The sequence below is a fragment of the Malaclemys terrapin genome, chromosome 10 (assembly GCF_027887155.1).
Source record: "Malaclemys terrapin pileata isolate rMalTer1 chromosome 10, rMalTer1.hap1, whole genome shotgun sequence".
NCBI classification, from domain to species: Eukaryota; Metazoa; Chordata; order Testudines; family Emydidae; genus Malaclemys; species Malaclemys terrapin.
The window spans coordinates 20355419-20375663 of record NC_071514.1 but is presented as its reverse complement, the minus strand read 5'-3'; the positions used below and the strand labels follow the sequence as shown (position 1 = coordinate 20375663).

Below are 20245 nucleotides of genomic sequence, written 5' to 3'. Positions count from 1 at the left end.
CAATTATTCATTTGATTGAGATTGGGGTGAGCTTTAAGCAGAAATTGGTTGCCCCACCACATACTGGTAGTAGCCTTATGACAGGTAGTTCCTTACTCACGTTCTCTTTCTTGAAGGGATAAGACAAATGGCAAGATGCTATGTGTTTTTGCCATGTTCTTAGATGATTCCCCAACTGATGAATGAGGTATTCTACATAATGTTGGGTGGTTATGAAAGTTCCAATGGTCTGCTCCCCCATAATCAAAAGTGACAGTTATGATGGGCAATGCAGGAGAGGCATTTTCCAAATAAAGAATAGAAAAACAAATAAAAAGGAAGATTGATAGAGTATTGAGAGTTCTACTTCTGGCTTTGTGTAAGCCTTGTAAATTCTGCCTATTTCCTTTTAGAGGAGAGGGTAAGATGATGTTCAGGGTGGAGACAGGCAAGACAAGAATTTTTACTATCCTGGTAAAGTCAAGCAAGACTATTTTAAATCAGTGACAGTACATTTTCAAACAATTGTCAAGCCTGTAGTAGGTTCTTTGTATGACTGATTTAAAATTGCCTTCTCTAATTTTTAAATATCAGAGAGAAGCAGAAATGGGAGATCTATGTAGTGTCTGAAGGTCTCAATAAAGCTAACAGAAGTAGAAGTGTTACACAGGTGTCATTACTACAAACAAGCTTGGAGGATTCGTCCCCTTGGCACACCCAATATAGATCAGAAAAGTAGGAGAATTACTGGTTACTGACTAATCAGCCTGGTTTGTCCATTTGGCAATAGTCATATTGGGTATGTAAGACTGCATTCCAGGATAAATTTCTTGATGAAATACTGCAATCAGCACAAACATGACACCAGGACCCTTAGCAACAATGAGATGTTCAAATTAACAGTGCAGAATACATCCATCGTCAAATGGATGGAATTCGGTAACATCAAGATGGCAACCTGGTTTTGTGGAAGAATTAGACATTGGATCCAATACTGCTCATAGTAGTTTTACACCAGTATAATTCCACTGACTTCAGTGGAATTACTCCAGGTTTACAATGATGAGAGACCAGAATCAGGACAAGATGATGTTGTCTGTGTGAATGCAGTATTATCTGGCCATTCAATCTTTTAGCTGAGAGCCCAATCCAGCTGCAGTTATTTACTGTTTATTTTCTTTGTATTATGTTGCAATCCTCATACTTAAGGCTGCGAATCTGTCATGGAGATCTCAGAAGTCAGATTCCGTGACTTTCCAGGAATTCTGTGACTTCTGAGGGCCCGCCAAGCACCCCTAGCAGTCCCCAGCCGCTCCCTGCCCCAAAGCGCCCAAGATTTAGTCAGGGGTATATAGTACAAGTCATGGACAGGCTCATGGGCCGTGAATTTTTGTTTACTGCCTGTGACCAGTCCATGACTTTTACTAAAAATACCAGTGACTAAAATGTAGCCTTACTCATACTATATCAGGAGTGGGCAAACTTTTTGGCCTGAGGGCCACAACGGGTTTTGTAAATTGTATGGAGGGCCAGTTAGGGGAGGGGGTCATGGCCCGGCCCCCACCTCCTATCTCTCCCCCCCTCCCCCCGGGACTCCTGCCCCATCCACACCACCCCACTCCCTGTCCCCAGACCGCCCCCGGACCTCCACTGCCCCATCCAACCCCTCCTCTCATTCCTGATAGCCCTCCCGGGACCCCTGCCCCATTCAACTGCCCCTTCTCCCTGTCCCGACTGGCCCCGGAACCTCTGCCAGGAAGTCGGGGCAGGGGTTCCGGGGCCAGTCAGGGAACAGAGTGGGGTTGGATGGGGCAGGAGTCCTGGGGGGAGGGGGGAGGAGAGATAGGAGGTGGGGGCCGGGCCACGATCCCCTCCCCTAACTGACCCTGCCGCCCCATCCAAACCCCCCCCTTCCTGACTGCCCCCATTCAACCCCCTTTTTCTCCCCCGTCTGCCCTGAACAACCACACCGGATTCCCCTGCCCTCTATCCAACCCCCCCTGTTCTGTACCCCCTTACTACACTGCCTGGAGCACTGGTGGGGCGCTACAGCCGTGCCTCCCGGCTTGAGCCGGGCCATGCCACCACGCAGCACAGAGACCAGATCAGGCCGAGCTCTGCAGCTGCACTGCCCCGCCGCCCAGAGCATTGTACTAGCAGCGGAGCGAGCGAGCTGAGGCTGCAGGGGAGGGGCCAGGGCTAGCCTCCCAGGCCAGGTCTGGTCACATGATGTGGCCCGCAGGCTGTAGTTTGTCCACCTCTGTACTATATGTTAGAATTGGAGAGCAAGAATAAGTATTTTGCTATGTGGTTTGAAGTGTTTGAGTGAAATCAATAGCATGTGCTTCCAGTATACCTTTTGTATACAGCTCGGGTAGGTGGCAGAATTCTGGGTTCATTCTTTTAAATTTCTATTCAAAAGATTACACCAAGTCTATATCAGCAGTTTATAGGATATAATGCATAAGAGTTTGAAGCTTGTAAAATATGCAAACTGTTGTTAAAGAGGATATTTGATCCTGTAGAACACAGAATCCATTTCTTTGACTTTGGAAGACAATTTTTGAAATTCCTCCAGATAAACATTCTAAACCAACTTCAAATCTATGAATGAATTTCTTGAGTTAAGGTCAGAAGGCCAGTCTGACCTCCTGGAAAAACACAGGCTATAGAATTTCACCCAATTACCCTTATATTGAGCTAAATAACTTGTGTTTGACTAAAGTGTATCTTCTAGAAGGGCGTCCAGTCTTGATAGCAAGGGAGATGGTTCCAATAGCTAATCACACTCTCTGTTAAAAATGTCTGCTTATTTCTAATTTGAATTTGTCTGACATAAATATTTAAAAGGTCACCAAAGCTATACCTGTAGTCCTCTTTTTTCACTTATTTATTTAAGAGGGAATCTTCCATCTCTTTTCTAAAGATTTAGGAATAGATTAGTAAGAAACTCAATCGTTTTACTTTTTTGATCCACAATATCATATATAATTTCTTGGGGGATGGGCAAAGTCCTATGACAGTTATCAGAGAAGTCCCTTCTCATGGTTGGCAAAGTTATATTTTTAATTTATAGAATTGTTACCTCTCTCCATTCTTGCCTGGCTTTTTCTAGAATTGTGTGCACTGTGCCGTTATAAGCCTTCTGTAGGGAAGCCTTTAGCTTTTCCTTGTATTGGTGGTTTAACTGAAGGGCACTATTGGAACATGTATCCTGCCAAGTATGCTCATTATTTCTGTTCTTGACTAGTTCTTCATGGATTTCTCCTAACAGGAACTCAAGTTCAATTAGAATCTTCTCCTCATATTGGTGAATTTCCTCTTGGAGTCTCTTTGTTTCCTGAGCTGCCCATTCTCGTTGCTTTTGGTCCAGACACATCTTAAGTTCTGCCTCTTTCTGAATCAGCAATTCATTTTTCTGCTTCATAAGATCTTCCTTAGCTGTTACAAGCACCTCATTTATTTTATTTCTATGGTCGTCTAAGAATGAACGGTAGTCTCGCTCATTTTGTTCCTGTAGCCGGAGGATTTCTTCTTGCTTTTCTTTGTTCCACTGAGCACGAGCCTGTGCTAGCTCTGCTTTAACAGTTGCAGGGATTTCTTCTTTCTTTAGCTCCAGTTCCCTTCTAAGGGAAATGATCTTCTCTTCAAGCTCTTTGGTTCTGGCTCCAGATTTCTCTGTGTTCTCAAGTTGTTTCTTCCATTTCTCTTCAGCTGCTGAAAGAACTAGCGATAGCTAAAGAAGGCAAAATATATTTTAAAACAGTCGGTCAGCAAACCCTTAAGGATTTTCATGTTGGGTATGTTTGGCTATAACCACATAAACTTTAACAAACAGATGAACACTGTTTGAAAATGTTGATGCACACATTGTACTGTATTGCTCAGTAAGTATCCCTCCTACCTAATCAATGTGATATCCAGCTTTACTATATATTAAACATCTTGCAGAAGTCTAAGGAAAAACAAAACAAAACAAAACTCCAATTAAGATGAAACGTTAATGGAGTTGTTTCAGAAAGAACGATTACAGGTGTTTCTCCACTGCAGTCAGAAGAGTTTTGTAAGTCAGTCTAGATATCCTATTATGGATTTCAGTAACAAATTATTTGTCTCCGGCTTCCAGAAATTTGTTTCATCATTCTAATTCTGCTTATTTCCACTAATGGAGAAATCTACCCACAATTTTAAACAGAGTAATTTACTTCCCTAAGACCTCAGTTTAGCACAGCACTTAAGCATAGGCTTTGTTGAATCAGGGCTCAATTTTTTTTGCTGGAAAACTGAATTAAGCTTTTTTTCAAATTTTATAATAAATAAGCTAGTGAACTACCAAGCATCCTAATAAACATTCTCTGCTACCTGTTTTGCTGCATTGATTTCATATTCTCTCTCCCATTTCTCTCGTTCTGCCTTTAGATTTGCTTTGTACTCTTCAAGTTCTGTTAATTCTTTCAGCCACCTGGCATGAGCTTTGGTCAAAGCTGTTTCTACCTTCAAAAGAGGAATGGAGAAAGAAGAGGTCATTTTAACCATTAGAGTTAAAACGTGGTTTCATTTTTAACACTGTGACGTTGTACATTAACACAAGACCAACTGAATTTCCATTTCAATTGCCAGTGTTTACAGAGAGTAGAGTACCAGGGTTACTGCATTTTTTTTTTTTAAACAGTAAATTCCACTGCATTAGAGCTTGAGGTTCCTTTACCAAAAAAAGAGGAATTAAGAAGCATTAATTGTATCTTAAACTAATTAACCAAAAAAAAAAAATACATCAAGTGTTTTTGCTCAACAATTCAGGAACTCATGTACTGACTCATTCTATTGAGTTATGTTACAGAGTTTATAAAACATGTTAAAGTTAGGCCAGTGGTTCTCTAGCTATGCTATTAGCTTTTTCATAACATTTTCAAAGTCCCAACACAAATCTGTTAATTTCTATAACATCAGGCAGAGGAAAACAGAAGACTAATATTTTTAGAATTTTTGAGGCTATCAAATACAGGAAGTCGAAGTACTCAGGTAAGGTACAATTAAACCTGCTTTGTAATAATTTCCTCTGCTTAAAACATATATTTAGGGTCAGCTTCTCTACTGCTTTGCATCTTATGTTGTCATTTACTGAGAGCAAGTAACAAGCAAGCATAAAACATTACCATTCTGATTTGGTAGCACCCACTTTGCATACGTTTGAACGCTGTAAAACAATTAACAGGGTGAAATGTATCTATTACCTGACTGGCAATATTTTCATGATGTTTCCTCTCCAGTTCTGTTTCAAGTTCTTTCAAGGCCTCTCTAACAGCCTTCTCCTTTTCTTTCAGTGCCTCCTCCAGTTGCAATTTTTGCTCCTTAACCATCCTTGCAATCTCCTTACTTGATGTTTCATCTGTTATGGTTACTTGGTCAGTTTGGCTGCCGCAATCTTGAAGTTCAACTAAAGCTTTCTTAGTTTCCTCTAGAGTTCGATCCAGTCTGCTTTGCCACACTCTTTCTATTTCCTGGATAGCTTGTTCTTTGATCTATATAAGAGAGTATTTTTTTAGAAGAAAAAATATTGCTGAAATACCTAAAAACTAGAATTATTACTGGTCAAATAATGTAGTCTCAGTTGACGTGTACACCCTTCCCTGCGAAAAAGAGAGTGACACCCATGCTCAGAGGACATAAAGTTGTTTCTGTAGAGACAAGACGACCTCCATTTCTGAAGGATTAGTGGAATTTAAGCTTCTTTAGATACTTTTTACCAAGTCCCATTAGAGCACTCAAGTTAAACGTAACAAATCAATACTTAGGAGCATGTGGTTAGTAACAAAGGCAGAGTGCTTTTGTGTTCCCGTGCAACAATTTTAGAGAAGGTGATAGAAGATGTGCAAGTAAGTTTGCATAGCTACTAAAGCAAATGGCAAGTAGAAAATGTTGAATCACCCATTCCAGAATTCAAGTGAAATATTTAGATGTGCTTATGGGTGCAGTTATTGTGAATTTTACATGTTAATTTTAAATTAAAGCCTGATCAAGATATACTGAGCATCCACAACTCCCATTGATTTCAGCAACTCAGTACTTCTCAGGATTAGGCTTAAAGGGACAGATCCTCAACTGGTTTAAGTTGTCGTAGTTCCAGTGACTTTAAATTGAGCTATGACAGCTGAGGATCTGCCCCTAAGTGTCCATTAATAGAAGTTTATGAACTTCTTTGTGTCTATTAGTATAAGCCCCACACCTCTTTCTGTTCCTTCTCCCACTGGACTTTGGCTAATGCCACTTCATTTTCCACTTGCTGCTTAATATTGACTTCTTTTTCTTTCAGCCATTGGCTTTTTGCTGTTATAATAGAATTCCTGTGCTTTTCTTCTAGTTCAGTCCTCAGATGGTTAAGAGAGTCTTCTTTTTCTTCCAATAACTGTTTCTTGAACTAGGCAAAATTCAAGCATACAACTGAACAAACTTTAACCAACAATAACATGCACCAGAAAGAAGAGATTGGAATGTGGAAAGAAACCTTATTAAGACTATAAAAAGTCTGTGCACTTTATCATTGATCTCTTGATGACAAAATATTAATCCAGAGGAAAATCTAAGATAAAGTGTGATTATTATCATAAGTGACTATTGTAAAAGTGACTTTTGAGTCAACATATCTGCTCCCAGTGTGTTTGGAGTTGCATACATCCATTTATGCTGCTTTGCTAAAGAAGACAGTTTCCACACCAAATAGCCCCTTCAGAGTTAATACACCTATAGAAAAACAAAATAGATTGTATTCTACCTCATGAATAAAAAAAGTGGGTAGCTTTAATTCACTGTCATTATAGATGAGAAATAGAAAACACTTTTCAGATTCCAGATGGAGCTTGCCGTGTACGCAGTTAGAAAAATAACTCTAGCCTGTATGCTGAACAAGTTCGACATAGAATCAACTTGTACAGAGTCCCTTTTCAGATCATAACAATGCTAAATAGGATTGATGTATGCAAATGAGCAGGTAGTGGGAGGAGCTACATCTGATGTCACAATTCTAACCAGCCACTACATTTTTCATAGGACAGCTACGAGGAGGAAGAGAGAAAGCTACAATGATCATGCACCTTTTCATGTGTGCTATCAGCTAGTGAACACAGCATTTTCTGATAGCTACATTCGTTAAATTTCTGATATAGCTGCACACCTACAAGACGAACCACTACCATAATGCACAGTAAAATAGTTTAAACAAAACAAAAAGAAGCCCAACACAAAATTACTTTCCTCTTCATGTGCACCTCAAACACAAAGGAACTAAATTCATATTGCTGAAAAACCTCAGGTCAAGAGAAGTGAATTTCCATTAGCTATATTAAGCTATATAATTGCTTAAATAAATGTACATAGTTATAGTGTACTCTCCTATGTAGCAAAAATATGTACACTCGATTTGGTAAGGACTCTATTTAGCTGTAAATCAACATGCTTTAACGGTTATATCAACCAATGAAAATGCACCTTTCTTTAGCTAATAACTGAAGTACAAATGGAAAAGTTGATGAAAATCAATGATTTAAATTGAAGCTTTCCACTTGGTGATTTAAATCAAGGTGATTTAAATCAGTTCAAAACCCCCAGCGTAGACACAACTATGCCAACATATGAGTGCTTCTGTCAGCATAGCTAATGTTATTCAAGGAGGTGGTGTAGATATGCCAGCAGAATTCCTTCTGTTGGTTTACGGTGCTTCTCCACTATGAAGCTATGCTGGCATAGCTATACTGTAAAGGCTCTGTAGTGCAGACAAGCCTCGAGTATAAGCCTATGTGAGGATGTCTGCCCTAAGTGTGCAGACAGCTTCAGAACAATGATTCAAAAGCGTGAACTCCCCTGTAGCCTTTTAATCTTGCTGAAACGTCAACTTTAAAGTCTAACAATGGCAATTCAGTGTCAGCATTAACTATTTAACTACTGATCCTTTTAGCAGATGGAATGGGAAAGGGGTATAAGTGAAGCCCACAAGAAGGCTGGACTTAGAAACTGTTGCAGGGAGAAAAATGCAGAACAGAACACAGATGCAAAGAAAGATGAGAGAGATAAAAAGAAAGGAGGATATGAAGGAAAAGGAAATAAAGGCCAGAAATAGCAGTGGTCCTAAACAGGAACATAACTTTTCCATTAAACAATTTTAAATGTGACAATAAGGTATGAGTAAACAAATAAGGATAACCAAAGTTTAGGTACTATATAAAGGCTATATTCTATCATTTCTCTCTGACAACTTCCCATTGGCAACAGGTATTCTGCTATAGCTCAAAGTGTGTACATAGATTTATACTCTAGCCCATGAACAAAAACCAGAAGTGGAACTCAGCCCTTCACTCCTGATGGAATGCATCAGCCAAAAGGAAAAGTAATGCAATTCAATACCTTTCCCATACTTTTAGTTTAGATACAAAGCATTCTCCAATGTTAATCAACGATATTTTCTCTTGTACCTTCTCTTCCTTTGACTGCTGCTCTTGTTCAAGTTTCTTCCTCAAAGTGGTTTCCAGTGTGTCTTTCTCTCCACAGACTGCTATGTAACATTCCTTCACTGCAATCATCTCCTTGTTCAACTCATCCATGTCAGCCCTTACACAAGTCATTTTAAATTGTTATTCTTTAAATTCACAAACACGATCACAAACTGTTCATAATTTATAAAGGAAATTATTTCAAGTGTGACTGAAAAGGGCCACTTCATGGTAGACCCTCAGTCTAATTAAGGACGTCAAAATTGATAAAAGTCTTACTTTAACTGTGAGATGGTCTCTTCATAAGCCTGAATGAGTTGTTCTTTTTCTGCAGCATGCCTCTCCATGAGGTCTTCCCGAAGCTGGGCTTTTGTATCTTCATGGTGTTGCTGATAGGTTCTTTCACACCTAGGATGGAGAAAAAAGTTAAAGCTTCATTCAACTGTTTATGTACAAGTGCAGCTGAATTTTTTTTTTTTTGGTAATAAACATGAGGTCTAATGCCACCATCTCTGTACAAAGGTGGTACAAGAGGACCTACGCAGGTCATGCGGTTAAAGTTGGAGATGCGTTTAACAAAGTTACCTGTCAACGGCTTCTTGTTTATCCCGATCAAAGTCCTGAATCATTTGTCTCATTTGACTACACAGATCTTGGTTTGCAATTTTCAGTTTTTCCTCACTTGCTTTAAGCTCTCGAATACATGAACTATAGTTCTATACAAATGAAAGTCAAAATCATGAAAAGAAAATTTTAAAGAATGCATCCTAATTTACATTTTGGATAATTTGGCTGGTCTTTTACTTTTTTCCCTTAGGGCAAATATGACAAACTCACCTCAGCCTCTTGTTGTAAATCCTGATTCACTTTTCTAAGTCTCAGAAGCTCTTTTTGAAGATAATTATCAGAAGCAGATGGAGTGGACCACAAGGTTTCAGTCAGATTTTCTACACTACTTATTTTAGGCTATCAAGAAAACATAAAACTAAGTTGGAACAAGTCTTCAGACATACATGTAGACATACTTGCTTTAGAAGTTAACATGTTAAGCAAATATTTTTCCTTGATACAAATAAATAAATAAGCAGTAAAAGGCAATGGCTTCACTGCAAAATACAGGACACTATGATTATAAGTATTCAGCCCATATAACAATCTTTATGATTTTTTGTAAGGTCTTCTGGGTTCATTCGAGAAGCATACACCCAATGCCCTATACCAGAGTTGAATGCCAACTACCATCTAATTGAGACATCAGGCCTTTGCAGGGTATACGTTCATTCCCCACCATTCAGGCCACAGTTTGCACATGTAATATGTTGGGTAGTAATGGCTTTCTTCATATTACAGCAAGTTTGTCTGATTTATAAAAGCCACTTTACAGATTAACATTCAATATGGGGGAAAAAAGTAGTATGGGAGAAATGCTACATTGACCCAAATGATTGCCCCTTCCTTGTACAGTTTGCAGTTTTCAGCTCAAGGCTGCGATTTGCTTTCCTCCAAGGAAACAGAACTCTCCAGAGAAGTTTAAAGTAATCAGTCAATAAAGCTTGCAATCATTTGTAAGCAAGTTCTCATACCAGAAACTCAGCACAAACTATCCAAGTTCTGGTGGTAATTTAAAGACATCTGCCAGTTATTTCCAATTTCTCTGATGCTATTTATTCTATTTCTACATAATAGTAATCCCTTCCTTAAGGTTAAGAACAGCTTCATTTACTTGTTGTAAATGTAGTTCAAAGAAATTACTTGTAACTGCTGTTCTCAAGAGAAAAACGAGAGATCACTTATAGGTTTTGCTTGGTTTACTTTAAATCCAGTGAGTTTTTGCTTTGTTCTATTAAGTCCAAATGCTCAGTGGTATATTTAAATGAACAAACCTCATTCTCGTTTGCGGTTTTATCCATTTTCAACAGCTGCTTGAGTTCTTCTGTTGTCCTCTGACAGTCTTTAAGTTCATTTTGTAACTGAGAAATCTGATTTCTTTTCATTTTGTTACTGCCCAATAAACGTTCCATTTCAGTTTTCAACTCTACGATGAGCTCATCTTTAGAAAGTTCTTTATCCAAATCTCTGTTCTGCACAGTACTGTTAGAGAAAATATAGCCAGTCCGATTTTGTTAAAACATGTAGACATCCAAAAGCTTAGAATAGAACAAGCAGCAACTCTACTTTACTTTACCAAATCTACCAACAATAGAACAGTTAAAAGAAGACGTGTAAGAAGACAGCTCACCATGAGCGAGTACCTCAAGCAATGCTAGAAACTATGTTTGCTTTGTTATTATGTTACCTGGAAAGGACTTCAAATATACATTTAATGCATTATCATTATAAATATATTTCAGCAACTGGTCTATGCAACTGATTAGAAAACAAGTAGCTGAGTTTCCAGGATTAAGAAGTCATTTCCTAAAACTGCTTCACCCCTGCACAAATTGAGCTACAACTAGTGATTAGTTGGTTAAAATATTGTTTTAAACAAGTAAATAAGCAGTCTCATTTTGAGTGTCCAAATGCATTTGTACGTATTTCTATAGGCTGTTCTTGAAGACCAAGAGTTTCAACAGGTAAGGAATGGTTGTCTTTTATCTGCAATAAGACACTTTGCTCAGTGTACAGATTTATCATCCAAATATTTTCCTGTACTCCTAATATTCATACTACAGAGTTTGCAGACTACTTCTGTGGGCAAATATCAGAAAGATCTGCACGTAAGCATGGTTCAAACTGAGCAGGTGGGCACTGTTTCCCATGTTAGAATAATCTATGGTAATTTATTAAATACGCTGAGGGGACCAAAGTGAAGAAGAATTCCACATGTTTGTTGTAAGTACTCTGCTGCTAATTTAGTGAGGTTTTTAAAAATTATTACATATAATAATTTTGTACAGACTGCATCTTCTACTGTTGACTGATCTGATGCATCATTTGTATAACCTGTTTTAGTACTTTTTTTTTTGCTAGAATGATAGTCACCCAATACCTGTGAAATCTTGATTTTTTCCAGTTGACTTTTTTAATACCCAAATCCACATAAGAATCAGTCATGTCCACATGAAGTTCTCCACTTGAGTCATTCAGAAACACCCCAAGCTTGGCAGCAGATTCGTACAAAGCAATTTCTTCCTTTAGTTCTGTTAGCTCTTCCTAAAAAAGGCAAACTAGTAGTATTATAGATAACAGGTCAACTAAGTCAAAGCAAACCAGGAAATCAAGCCTTTTAGGCCCAACAAGAATTTCCCCAGATAAGTTACTAAAAATAAAACAAATTTCTCAAGTTACTAAACTAATTTCTGTATTTACAGGCCATACACATTTGAACCACCAAGCATTGCTTTAATTCTAGAAACACATGGTTTGTTTTGCTAGTACCAGTTATTACTCAATCACCTATGGGAGCGCCTCTTTACTATACTATAAGTTACATTAAAAACCAAGTAGGGAATATTTCTTACTCTCACTATATGTCCAGTATATTACAGAGTTCTTAGTATCACAGCTAGCATTCAGGTAAGGGATGGTTTCAGATTCTTATGTCCTTACCTCTTCCTTTTCTTCTCCCAGTTATCATGATGGGGATCTCTCTGTATGGGGGGGGAGGGAGGGGGGAGGTGCAGTTTAGCTGCAGTAGCAGCTAGGAGCAGTGAGAAGATTGATAGTTTCAAAGATGGCAGGATTTTACAAGTTAAATATCTGAACTAAAATGAGAACATGGACTTCCAGATATAATTGGTAGAGGCATTCTCCCCCTTCGCTCATGATGGTAATACTTGCTCATGAAAATAAGCTTCAGAACCATATTATACTTCCAATAGTCCCTATTTATCCAATTAAATTAGATATTTCTCCTCCCTCTGGAAACAGGATTTGAATTTTAAATACTTTCCATTCTTCTCCCACCAGCACACTAGTTAAACACATTATGTAAAGTTTGCCCTGCTGAGACACATGTATCCCTGTGTTTTAATGAGCAAGTCGGGCATGGAATATTCACTGTGACTCGGGAGAGCCAGTCTCCTTTCAGTAATGGGAGTACCAACTGATACAGTCAACGTCCATGACATGTCCATAAAGTGCTTCAGCCTAGCAGATATCCCCTTTATATCCCCTCCCTTTTCTAACAAAATATTTTTTCATAAAATAAATTAACCTGCAAAGTCTTGTTCATGTTGTTGCTTATCAGCTGTGCAGACTGGGCTTGCTGCAGTTGTAATCGTAACTGATTTGTCTCCTGTATTGAGCCTATAGAGAAAGAGAATCCTTACTGTAAGGAAGATTACTACTGAAAATTCACCATTAAAAGTAAATATATCGACTATGGCAGTAGCCCTTACTCCATTTACTATGCTCATGAACTCTGCTATTTTAAAATACAAGTTATAAAGATGGAAAAAAGTTTTTTGGCTACTTGGAAAAAAGGGTTATTGCAATTCTCAGATTTAAACAGCAGCTTGTTCAAGGCTCAGAAACCCTTATTTCTTCAGGTTTTTTTCTTTATACTGGTAGTTTTAAAATAAAAATTAGGAGGAATAAGGCATGTCAAATGTTTGCTTTTCTTGTAACTAACCAGGAGCGAAAAGGAAATTGTGTGACTATGCCAAAAAACAGCAGGAACAAGGATACCTTGGAAAAGAGGTTGAAAAAATTCAAAAATAAAGACTAATTTTATGAAGTTGCCAATTGAATATATTTTTTTAAGGGTATTCCACAGTAGTCCATCACTCTTTGGCTGGCCGACTGCATCCCACTTAATACTACCTGTTAGTTTCATAATTACTTATTGCTTTATTATAGAGAATTAACAAAAAAAGATTTTTCCCCTCCATTTGGACTTTTTCTACCATCTCCTCATCAAGAAGGCCTCTTGTACATATGTACATCAGAATTCTCATTTTCAGCAGGTTCTTAAAATGGGATCCACAGGAAAAGGAGAGGCATGTCTCTAAGAGTATATTATTTTACTTAAAAAACCAAACAATTAAATAAATTCATCATGAGACATCTGGTCAAAAGATGGAGAACTTCAAGGCTATCTACAAATCACTTACAAGTATGGAAGCAATAGTGCAAGGTTCCTTACAATGTCTGGCTAATGCTCCTCAATGTGGCTCTTAAGGGACTGCCTGGAACTGAAAAGTTGGTTTGTTTTTCCTTTAGTTTCAAATCCTTAATTCTTCTATGGAGATAGCATTCAATGGTACTCTTTTTGGCAAACTACAACAGGGATACGTTGACACCAGTCCAGAAAGAAATGAACTAAGGTTGTTTACACATAAACTGGCATTGTTTGGGGATTTGTTTATGTTGTGTTTGCTTAATTAGTTTAGTTATACCAGTGCAAGTCTGTGGGCAAGCACTCTTATTTTGGTTTAAGAGAGGCTTATTTTGACTTAGCTTCATTCACACATTTTTATTTTTAAATAAACAGTATTAACGAACCGAAAATAAGCCACTCAAACCAAAACCTGCACACAAATTTGCAGAGGTTGAATGAAGTCCATTTGAAAACACATCTAGCTAAACCACTGAAAGTGTGTGTGTAGACAAGGTCTGAAACCACTAGCCACCAATTAAATACTCATGGCTTTGAGTCATTATTTATCTGGGCCAAGTGACAACACTATTTCATCACCAATCTCCTAAACCATCCAGTGCCCTGAGGCACAGTTTTTAAGAAATTGGACACAGCCATATTGCTGAAGTTAGTGTTTATCAACAGTCAACTGTGAAGTAGTACAAGGGACAAGTTTTACACATTCATGCTATGTATCTTGCACTAGGAGTTTGCCCTAACATTTCACTTCAAATCGAGAATCATTTAATGAATTTCAAATATATGGTTAACTTATTTCCTCCCAAAAAGTCGAATATGTGTTTATTAGTCACGCTGCACCTGTTATGCAATTCTATCCTTATTGGAAGTTGTTTCTGCCAGAGCAGATAAGGTGCATGCACAAGACTAACCTGTTTGCAGTAAGTTTGCACACTGCTTTTGGCTTTCTTCTAGGCTCCTCGTCAGTCGATTGATTATCTCTGTTTTTTCTAGTTTGCTTTCTTCTAGCATTCTTTCGAGTTGCTTCACATGTTCCCTTAGATTACAGCAAAGATCCTTCTAATGAGAGATTTTTCAAGTTACAAATCCATCACTCTCACAGGCAGTAGTCTAAATAGTCATCTAGTAAAATTTAAAATACAATTAAATTAAGCATACATCAGAGATATTGAGACAATACTGATAGTGGTTTTCCTTAGTTCATAAACATAGCAGAGAAAGTATGATCAAAATGCTTTTAAGCTACAAAGTCTACAAGAATCTCAAGTTGCAGTGGGGGAGGCCTAGGTTGGATATTAGGAAACGCTATTTCACTAGGAGGGTGGTGAAGCACTGGAATGGATTACCTAGGGAAGTGGTGGAATCTCCATCCTGAGAGGTTTTTAAGGCCCGGCTTGACAAAGCCCTGGCTGGGATGATTTAGTTGGTGTTGGTCCTGCTTTGAGCAGGGGATTGGACTAGATGACCTCTGAGGTCTCTTCCAACCCTAATATTCTATGATTCTATCATCAGCTCAGATCACATAACCTAAACACTGTCTTCATTGCAAAAAAAAGTGTGCACCTTAACATCAAGAAACCTACTTTGATGTAAATGTTAAGACAAGTAGTTTTTACCTCACCTAGCTACATCAAGGTAAACCCCAGGCAGGGGTCACAGGGTTGACCTCAACTAGCTACACTGAGGTAAAAACAACAGCACCTTGTTTCTGATAAAAATTGTATATTGAAATAGCTATCTTGATGTTTTTTATTTTTCAATGAAGACAAAGCCTTAGCGGCAGAATGCTTAGTGGAGGAAAGAATGGTGATACTAATATAATGCCTTCCAGTTCACAATCAGTTACCAGTTAATCCTCAACACACCCCAAAAGAAGTATGTTTTTAATATTATTTTTACAATTTAATTTTGTTTCCCATCTGCAAAAGAGTTTAAGCGAGGCAAACCAGTCAGTTCCTGATTTCCTGGGGCGCGCTCAGACCACACCTCAGTTTAAAAATTATACATAAACTATAAGAGTCAATTCCTTAAAAGCGTAACAATGCAAAGAGTTGATTAAGGTGTGACCCTACCATGTACTATAACTTGAAGAAATTAGAGAAGTCTTAGGTGTTACTTGTAGCAATAATAGTTAAAATCTTTTCATGTAGAAGTATTGGGTGGGTTTTTTTTTTGTTAAGTATCTAACTAAATCATACTCAAATGGCTTTGTGGCCACGCAAGGCAATGTTTATAAACATATCATATATTGTGTTCATTTAAAAATGTTGTGACTTTTGTGTCTACTTCTCTCTGTTCTGTTACCATCTTCTGGAAGGTAGGATTGAGATTTACAGGCCATTTGGCAGAATGGTTCCAGTCTGGTTTCAGAAGGGACTGGATGGGAAAAGAGTACAGCTCTACAGTCTTCAATGACTTAGGCAAATATTCAGTGTTCTAAATTCCATCCTAACCTGCTCCTGCAGTGTAGAGTTCGTAGCATCAAGTTTCTGTTCTAATGACAATACTTGCTCTTCATACTTCTGCTTCAGGGCTGCAACTATGGTCTCATGCTGTTCTCTGGCTCGCTGAAGAGAGTCAGAACGCCGAAGCTCTAACAGCTGCTGCTGCATGCTCTCCATGGCTAACTCTGCCACTTTGGATTGTTTGAATAGCTGCAAAAACCCACAATATAGAATACTTGAGTTCAATTACAAAAAGCTATGTACATATAAAGGCTTCAAGAGAAGTGACTGCACAGTTAAGAATGTCCAAAGTTAAAAATACATTTTCATAGCTTCATCAATTTCAAGGCCAAAACGGACTACTGTGATGATCTAGTCTGACCTCCTGTGTAACTTCCCCAAAATAGTTCCTAAAGCATATCTTTTAGAAAAATATTCAATTTTGATTTAAAAATTGCCAGTGATGGAGACTCCACCATGACACTTGGTAAATTGTTCCAATTCTCAATTACCGTTATTGTTAAAAACGTACACCTTATTTCCAGTCTGAACTTGTCTAGCTTCAACTTTCAGTCATTGGATCGTGTTATACTTTTCCTCTGTTAGACTGAAGAACCTACTATCAAATCATTGTTCCCCATGAAGGTACTTATTAGATGGTAATCAAGTCAACCCTTAACCCTCTTTTTGTTAAACTAAGGCCTTGGCTACACTTGCAGCTGTACAGTGCTGTGAGTTAAACCTGTCTTCGTACTGGTGAGTAGGGAAAGCGCTGCAGTCTGTCCACACTGACAGCTGCCAGCACACTGTTGTGGTCACATTTGCAGCGGCATTGGGAGCGGTGCATTATGGGCAGCTATCCCAGCATTCAAGTGGCTGGAACGTGCTTTTCAAAATGGGGGGTGGGGTGGAATGTGACAGGGAGCGTGGGGAGAGAGAGAGAGAGAGAGAGAGTGGGTTTTTGGAGTGCGGACACACCCTGCCTTGCAAGTTCCGACCCCTCTCCCGCCTCCACCCCCTCTCACTCACTGAAAGCAAAGAGCAGCTGTTTGTTTTTTTCCTCACAGACCAGATAAGCAGCCACTCGCCGAAACGGACCTGCCCCCCATCCCCACCCCACCTGTGCACCACCTCTCTCTTCAAGCAAACATTAGCTGTGGACGTTCCAAAGGGAGCCCCCCTGCCTGCCTCTACTCAGTCACAGCAAACAGTGTTTGGTTTTTTGATAAGCAGCTCCCAGAGTGTCTGAGTTCACAACAAAACAAAGAGAGGCATCACAACAAAACAAGGAGAGGAAGCTTCATTTAAAAGGATTATGGGGAGTTTCCGGAGGTCAATCACTGCGTAATAAGGTTACTCCCCGTTTACACTGGACCACCAGCGAATGAGCCACTCCTCAGCAGCTGTTATTCCTCTCAGGGAGGTGGAGTACCTGCAGCGCTGTAGCCACGGAGATACAGCGCTGCAAATGCCTTGCCAGTGTGGACAGGGAGTGAGTTACAGCGCTGGGGGTGGCTTTATTGCCCTGTAAATCTCAAGTGTAGCCAAGGCCTAAATAGAGCAAACTCCTTGAGTCTATCACTATAAGGCATGTTTTCTAATCCTTTAATCATTCTCGTGGCTCTTCTCTTAACCCTCTCCAATTGATCAACATCCTTCTTGAACTGTGGACACCAGAACTGGACACAATATTCCAGCAGCAGTTGCGCCAGTGCCAAACACAGAGGTAAAATTACCTCTCTGCTCCTACCTGAGAGACCCCTGTTATGCATCAGAGGATTGCATTAGCCCTTTTGGCCATAGCATCACACTTGGAGTTCATGTTCAGCAGATTATCCACCACGACTCCCAAATCTTTTTTCAGAGTCACTGTTTCCCAGGATAGAATCCCCCCATCCTGTAAGTATGGCCTACATTTATTTTTCCTACATCTATACAGTTACATTTAGCTGTATTAAAATGCATATTGTTTACTTGGCCCATCTTAACAAGAGATCCAGATTGCTCTGTTTCAGTGACCCGTCTTCTTCATTATTGGTTAGAATTGGGGGAGTGGTAAATTACACCCACCTTTAATGTTGGGAAACAAGTACTCTAACAGAATGGGTGCTCTGACGGAACTCCGCATTGTATAATTCAAAAGAAGCCAGTGCTAAAACATAATGCCATTTAGTTAATAGGATACAATCAAGGTCCCAGCATATCAGCCTTTGTCAGCAGGACTTGTACAGAGTCCCAGATACTTTAAAGATCCCTAGAGACTTTGCAAGGGGAAGGTAAGTTGCAAACACTGCAGAAGAGCCCCCATAGAGGCGTGTGCACACACACATCTGAGAATGTAATCACAAGAAGTTAACGTCACGGATTTATCTTACAACACAAGTCAAAGTAAATACGATTCTCCTGAGTCAGCTGGGACTGCATCTTCTTCTAAGAGGAGATCAGCCCCACTGGAAATCCTATGTGTGCACACACACAAGTGTGCATTATAAACAGCTCTTGCCAACTCCATTTCCAACCAGAAGTGTATGTTTGTTACTAAAAATGCAATATTGTAGGATCCATCCCTAACAGGATGAGTTAGCAGGAACCAACATCAGGTTGGAGCGCAAGTTTGTCTCCTTGGGTGTGTTCTAATCAGTTGTTGGGGTACTCTGGCTGTTAGAAAGATCTCCATTTCTTAAATATTGTTTGCATAGTATCCTTACATCTCTTTTTGATAAAGAGTTTAGCAGGTGAGGAATTTTATGAAGAAACTTTAAAATTCTCCTAGGTTGTCCCAAATACATATATTTTGTTATCTGTATATCAGTCAAAGTACACTAGACAAGTGAGAGACAAGCCTAAACCAAACATTTTATAAACTATCACCATTGCTTCTGCAATCCTTACACAAGCATAACTCCCATTGACTTCGTGAAGTCACATTCCAGACTCACAGGGCCTGATGCACAGTCATCCTGCCCTTTGCACCAAGTATGTCAGAGCAATAGGGCAGCAATGCCACTATAAGAGCCCTCCAAAGGAATACCTCCAATGCCTTCTGTATCCCTACACAAGAGCCCTCAACGAAGGGGGCATTCTTGATTGTGCTCTGGGAAGAAGGGGACTTTCCGACAGCAGAAAGGGACATGACCAGGAAAGTCCTGTGCCGTGTTTATTTCCTGGTTGCTGCAAGGCTGTGGGGAAGACAGGGTACCTCTGAAGGCTGTCCTAACTGTATTGTGGGATCAAACGGCCCCAGCAGCCTTAGTATTAGGGGGGAGTTGGAGTGCAAGCCACCTTAGCCAGGCTCTGCATGGTACAGTGATGACATATCCATTTAGCCAATCAGTTTTGCCTTGTGTAGGATGTGACTGCTTATGTTTAAGCAAATCCCTCCACTGCAAAGAAGTAAATTGGAAGCCAACTTCAAGCTTTAAAGTAACTTGTCAATGACTTATTCGGTCTAGAAGTATCTGAACAGTTCACTTTCTTAAGGGATAGGAGCATCAGGGAAAACTCCCGTCCTTTTAGAAAGCTTGGGCTACATTCCACTTAAGTTGCTTCTACCCACCATCCACCAAAACTGAACTAAAATAAATGACTATGGGCTATGAGTAGATTGTTACACTCTTGTTCCTGGATTGGATGACATGAAATAAGTGGAGGAAAAGGAGACCAGCATCATATGATATGTAAGAAAGTTGCTATACTTCCTAAAACCATTCTTTAGTCACTTTTGACATTGAGGAGTTGCGAAATCCTCAGGTTCTGCATATGTTCTGTCAGGTAGTAGACATATGCGACACACAAAAAATAAAATAAATCTCATTGGATTATCTGTAAACTTTTTTATGACCCAAATCACAGCAATGTTCCTCCCACTTCAATAGCTGTGATGCACTTAAAGACCATTACAATCTGGTTAATGATATCCAAGTGCGTCACAACCAGTACAAAATTCAGAATTTCCAATGTATTTATCTTTGGGAAAGTAAAAACATCCTGTTTTGATTCATGGAGACAGAGCGGTAACAGAGAAGGCCTTGTAAAGCATCCAGAGAGGTATGCCAGAGTGGAAAACACAAAAAACAAACAAAGTGCTCAAATGAATCCTTACAAGAGATACTATTGACATCTTTTTAAAAGATTCTGATAAATCAAAACAGTTTTTTCATTGAGGTCTGACTCCCATCAGCTAATGTGACTCATTTAAGACTAAGAATATTGGTGATCTGAAAAGATGTTAAACAATATTCTTTTCATTATAGAAGCTTCATCTTGAACATGCAGCAGTG

General features: G+C 39.2%; 1 protein-coding gene across 2 annotated transcripts in view; it reads right to left on the bottom strand.

Moving 5' to 3' along the window:
* CEP152 (centrosomal protein 152) overlaps window positions 1-20245 on the bottom strand; it is a 46171-nt gene that overhangs the window by 11138 nt on the left and 14788 nt on the right. For both annotated transcript variants that reach the window (XM_054042129.1, XM_054042128.1), the window contains exons 8-20: window positions 15975-16175; window positions 14433-14580; window positions 12619-12710; window positions 11452-11615; window positions 10346-10553; window positions 9300-9428; window positions 9048-9178; window positions 8742-8870; window positions 8445-8580; window positions 6206-6397; window positions 5214-5501; window positions 4342-4473; window positions 3065-3715 (exon numbers count right to left, since the gene is read on the bottom strand). In XM_054042129.1, coding sequence (XP_053898104.1) covers window positions 3065-3715; window positions 4342-4473; window positions 5214-5501; window positions 6206-6397; window positions 8445-8580; window positions 8742-8870; window positions 9048-9178; window positions 9300-9428; window positions 10346-10553; window positions 11452-11615; window positions 12619-12710; window positions 14433-14580; window positions 15975-16175 — 2601 coding nt within the window. The remainder of the gene's footprint in view (window positions 1-3064; window positions 3716-4341; window positions 4474-5213; window positions 5502-6205; window positions 6398-8444; window positions 8581-8741; window positions 8871-9047; window positions 9179-9299; window positions 9429-10345; window positions 10554-11451; window positions 11616-12618; window positions 12711-14432; window positions 14581-15974; window positions 16176-20245) is intronic.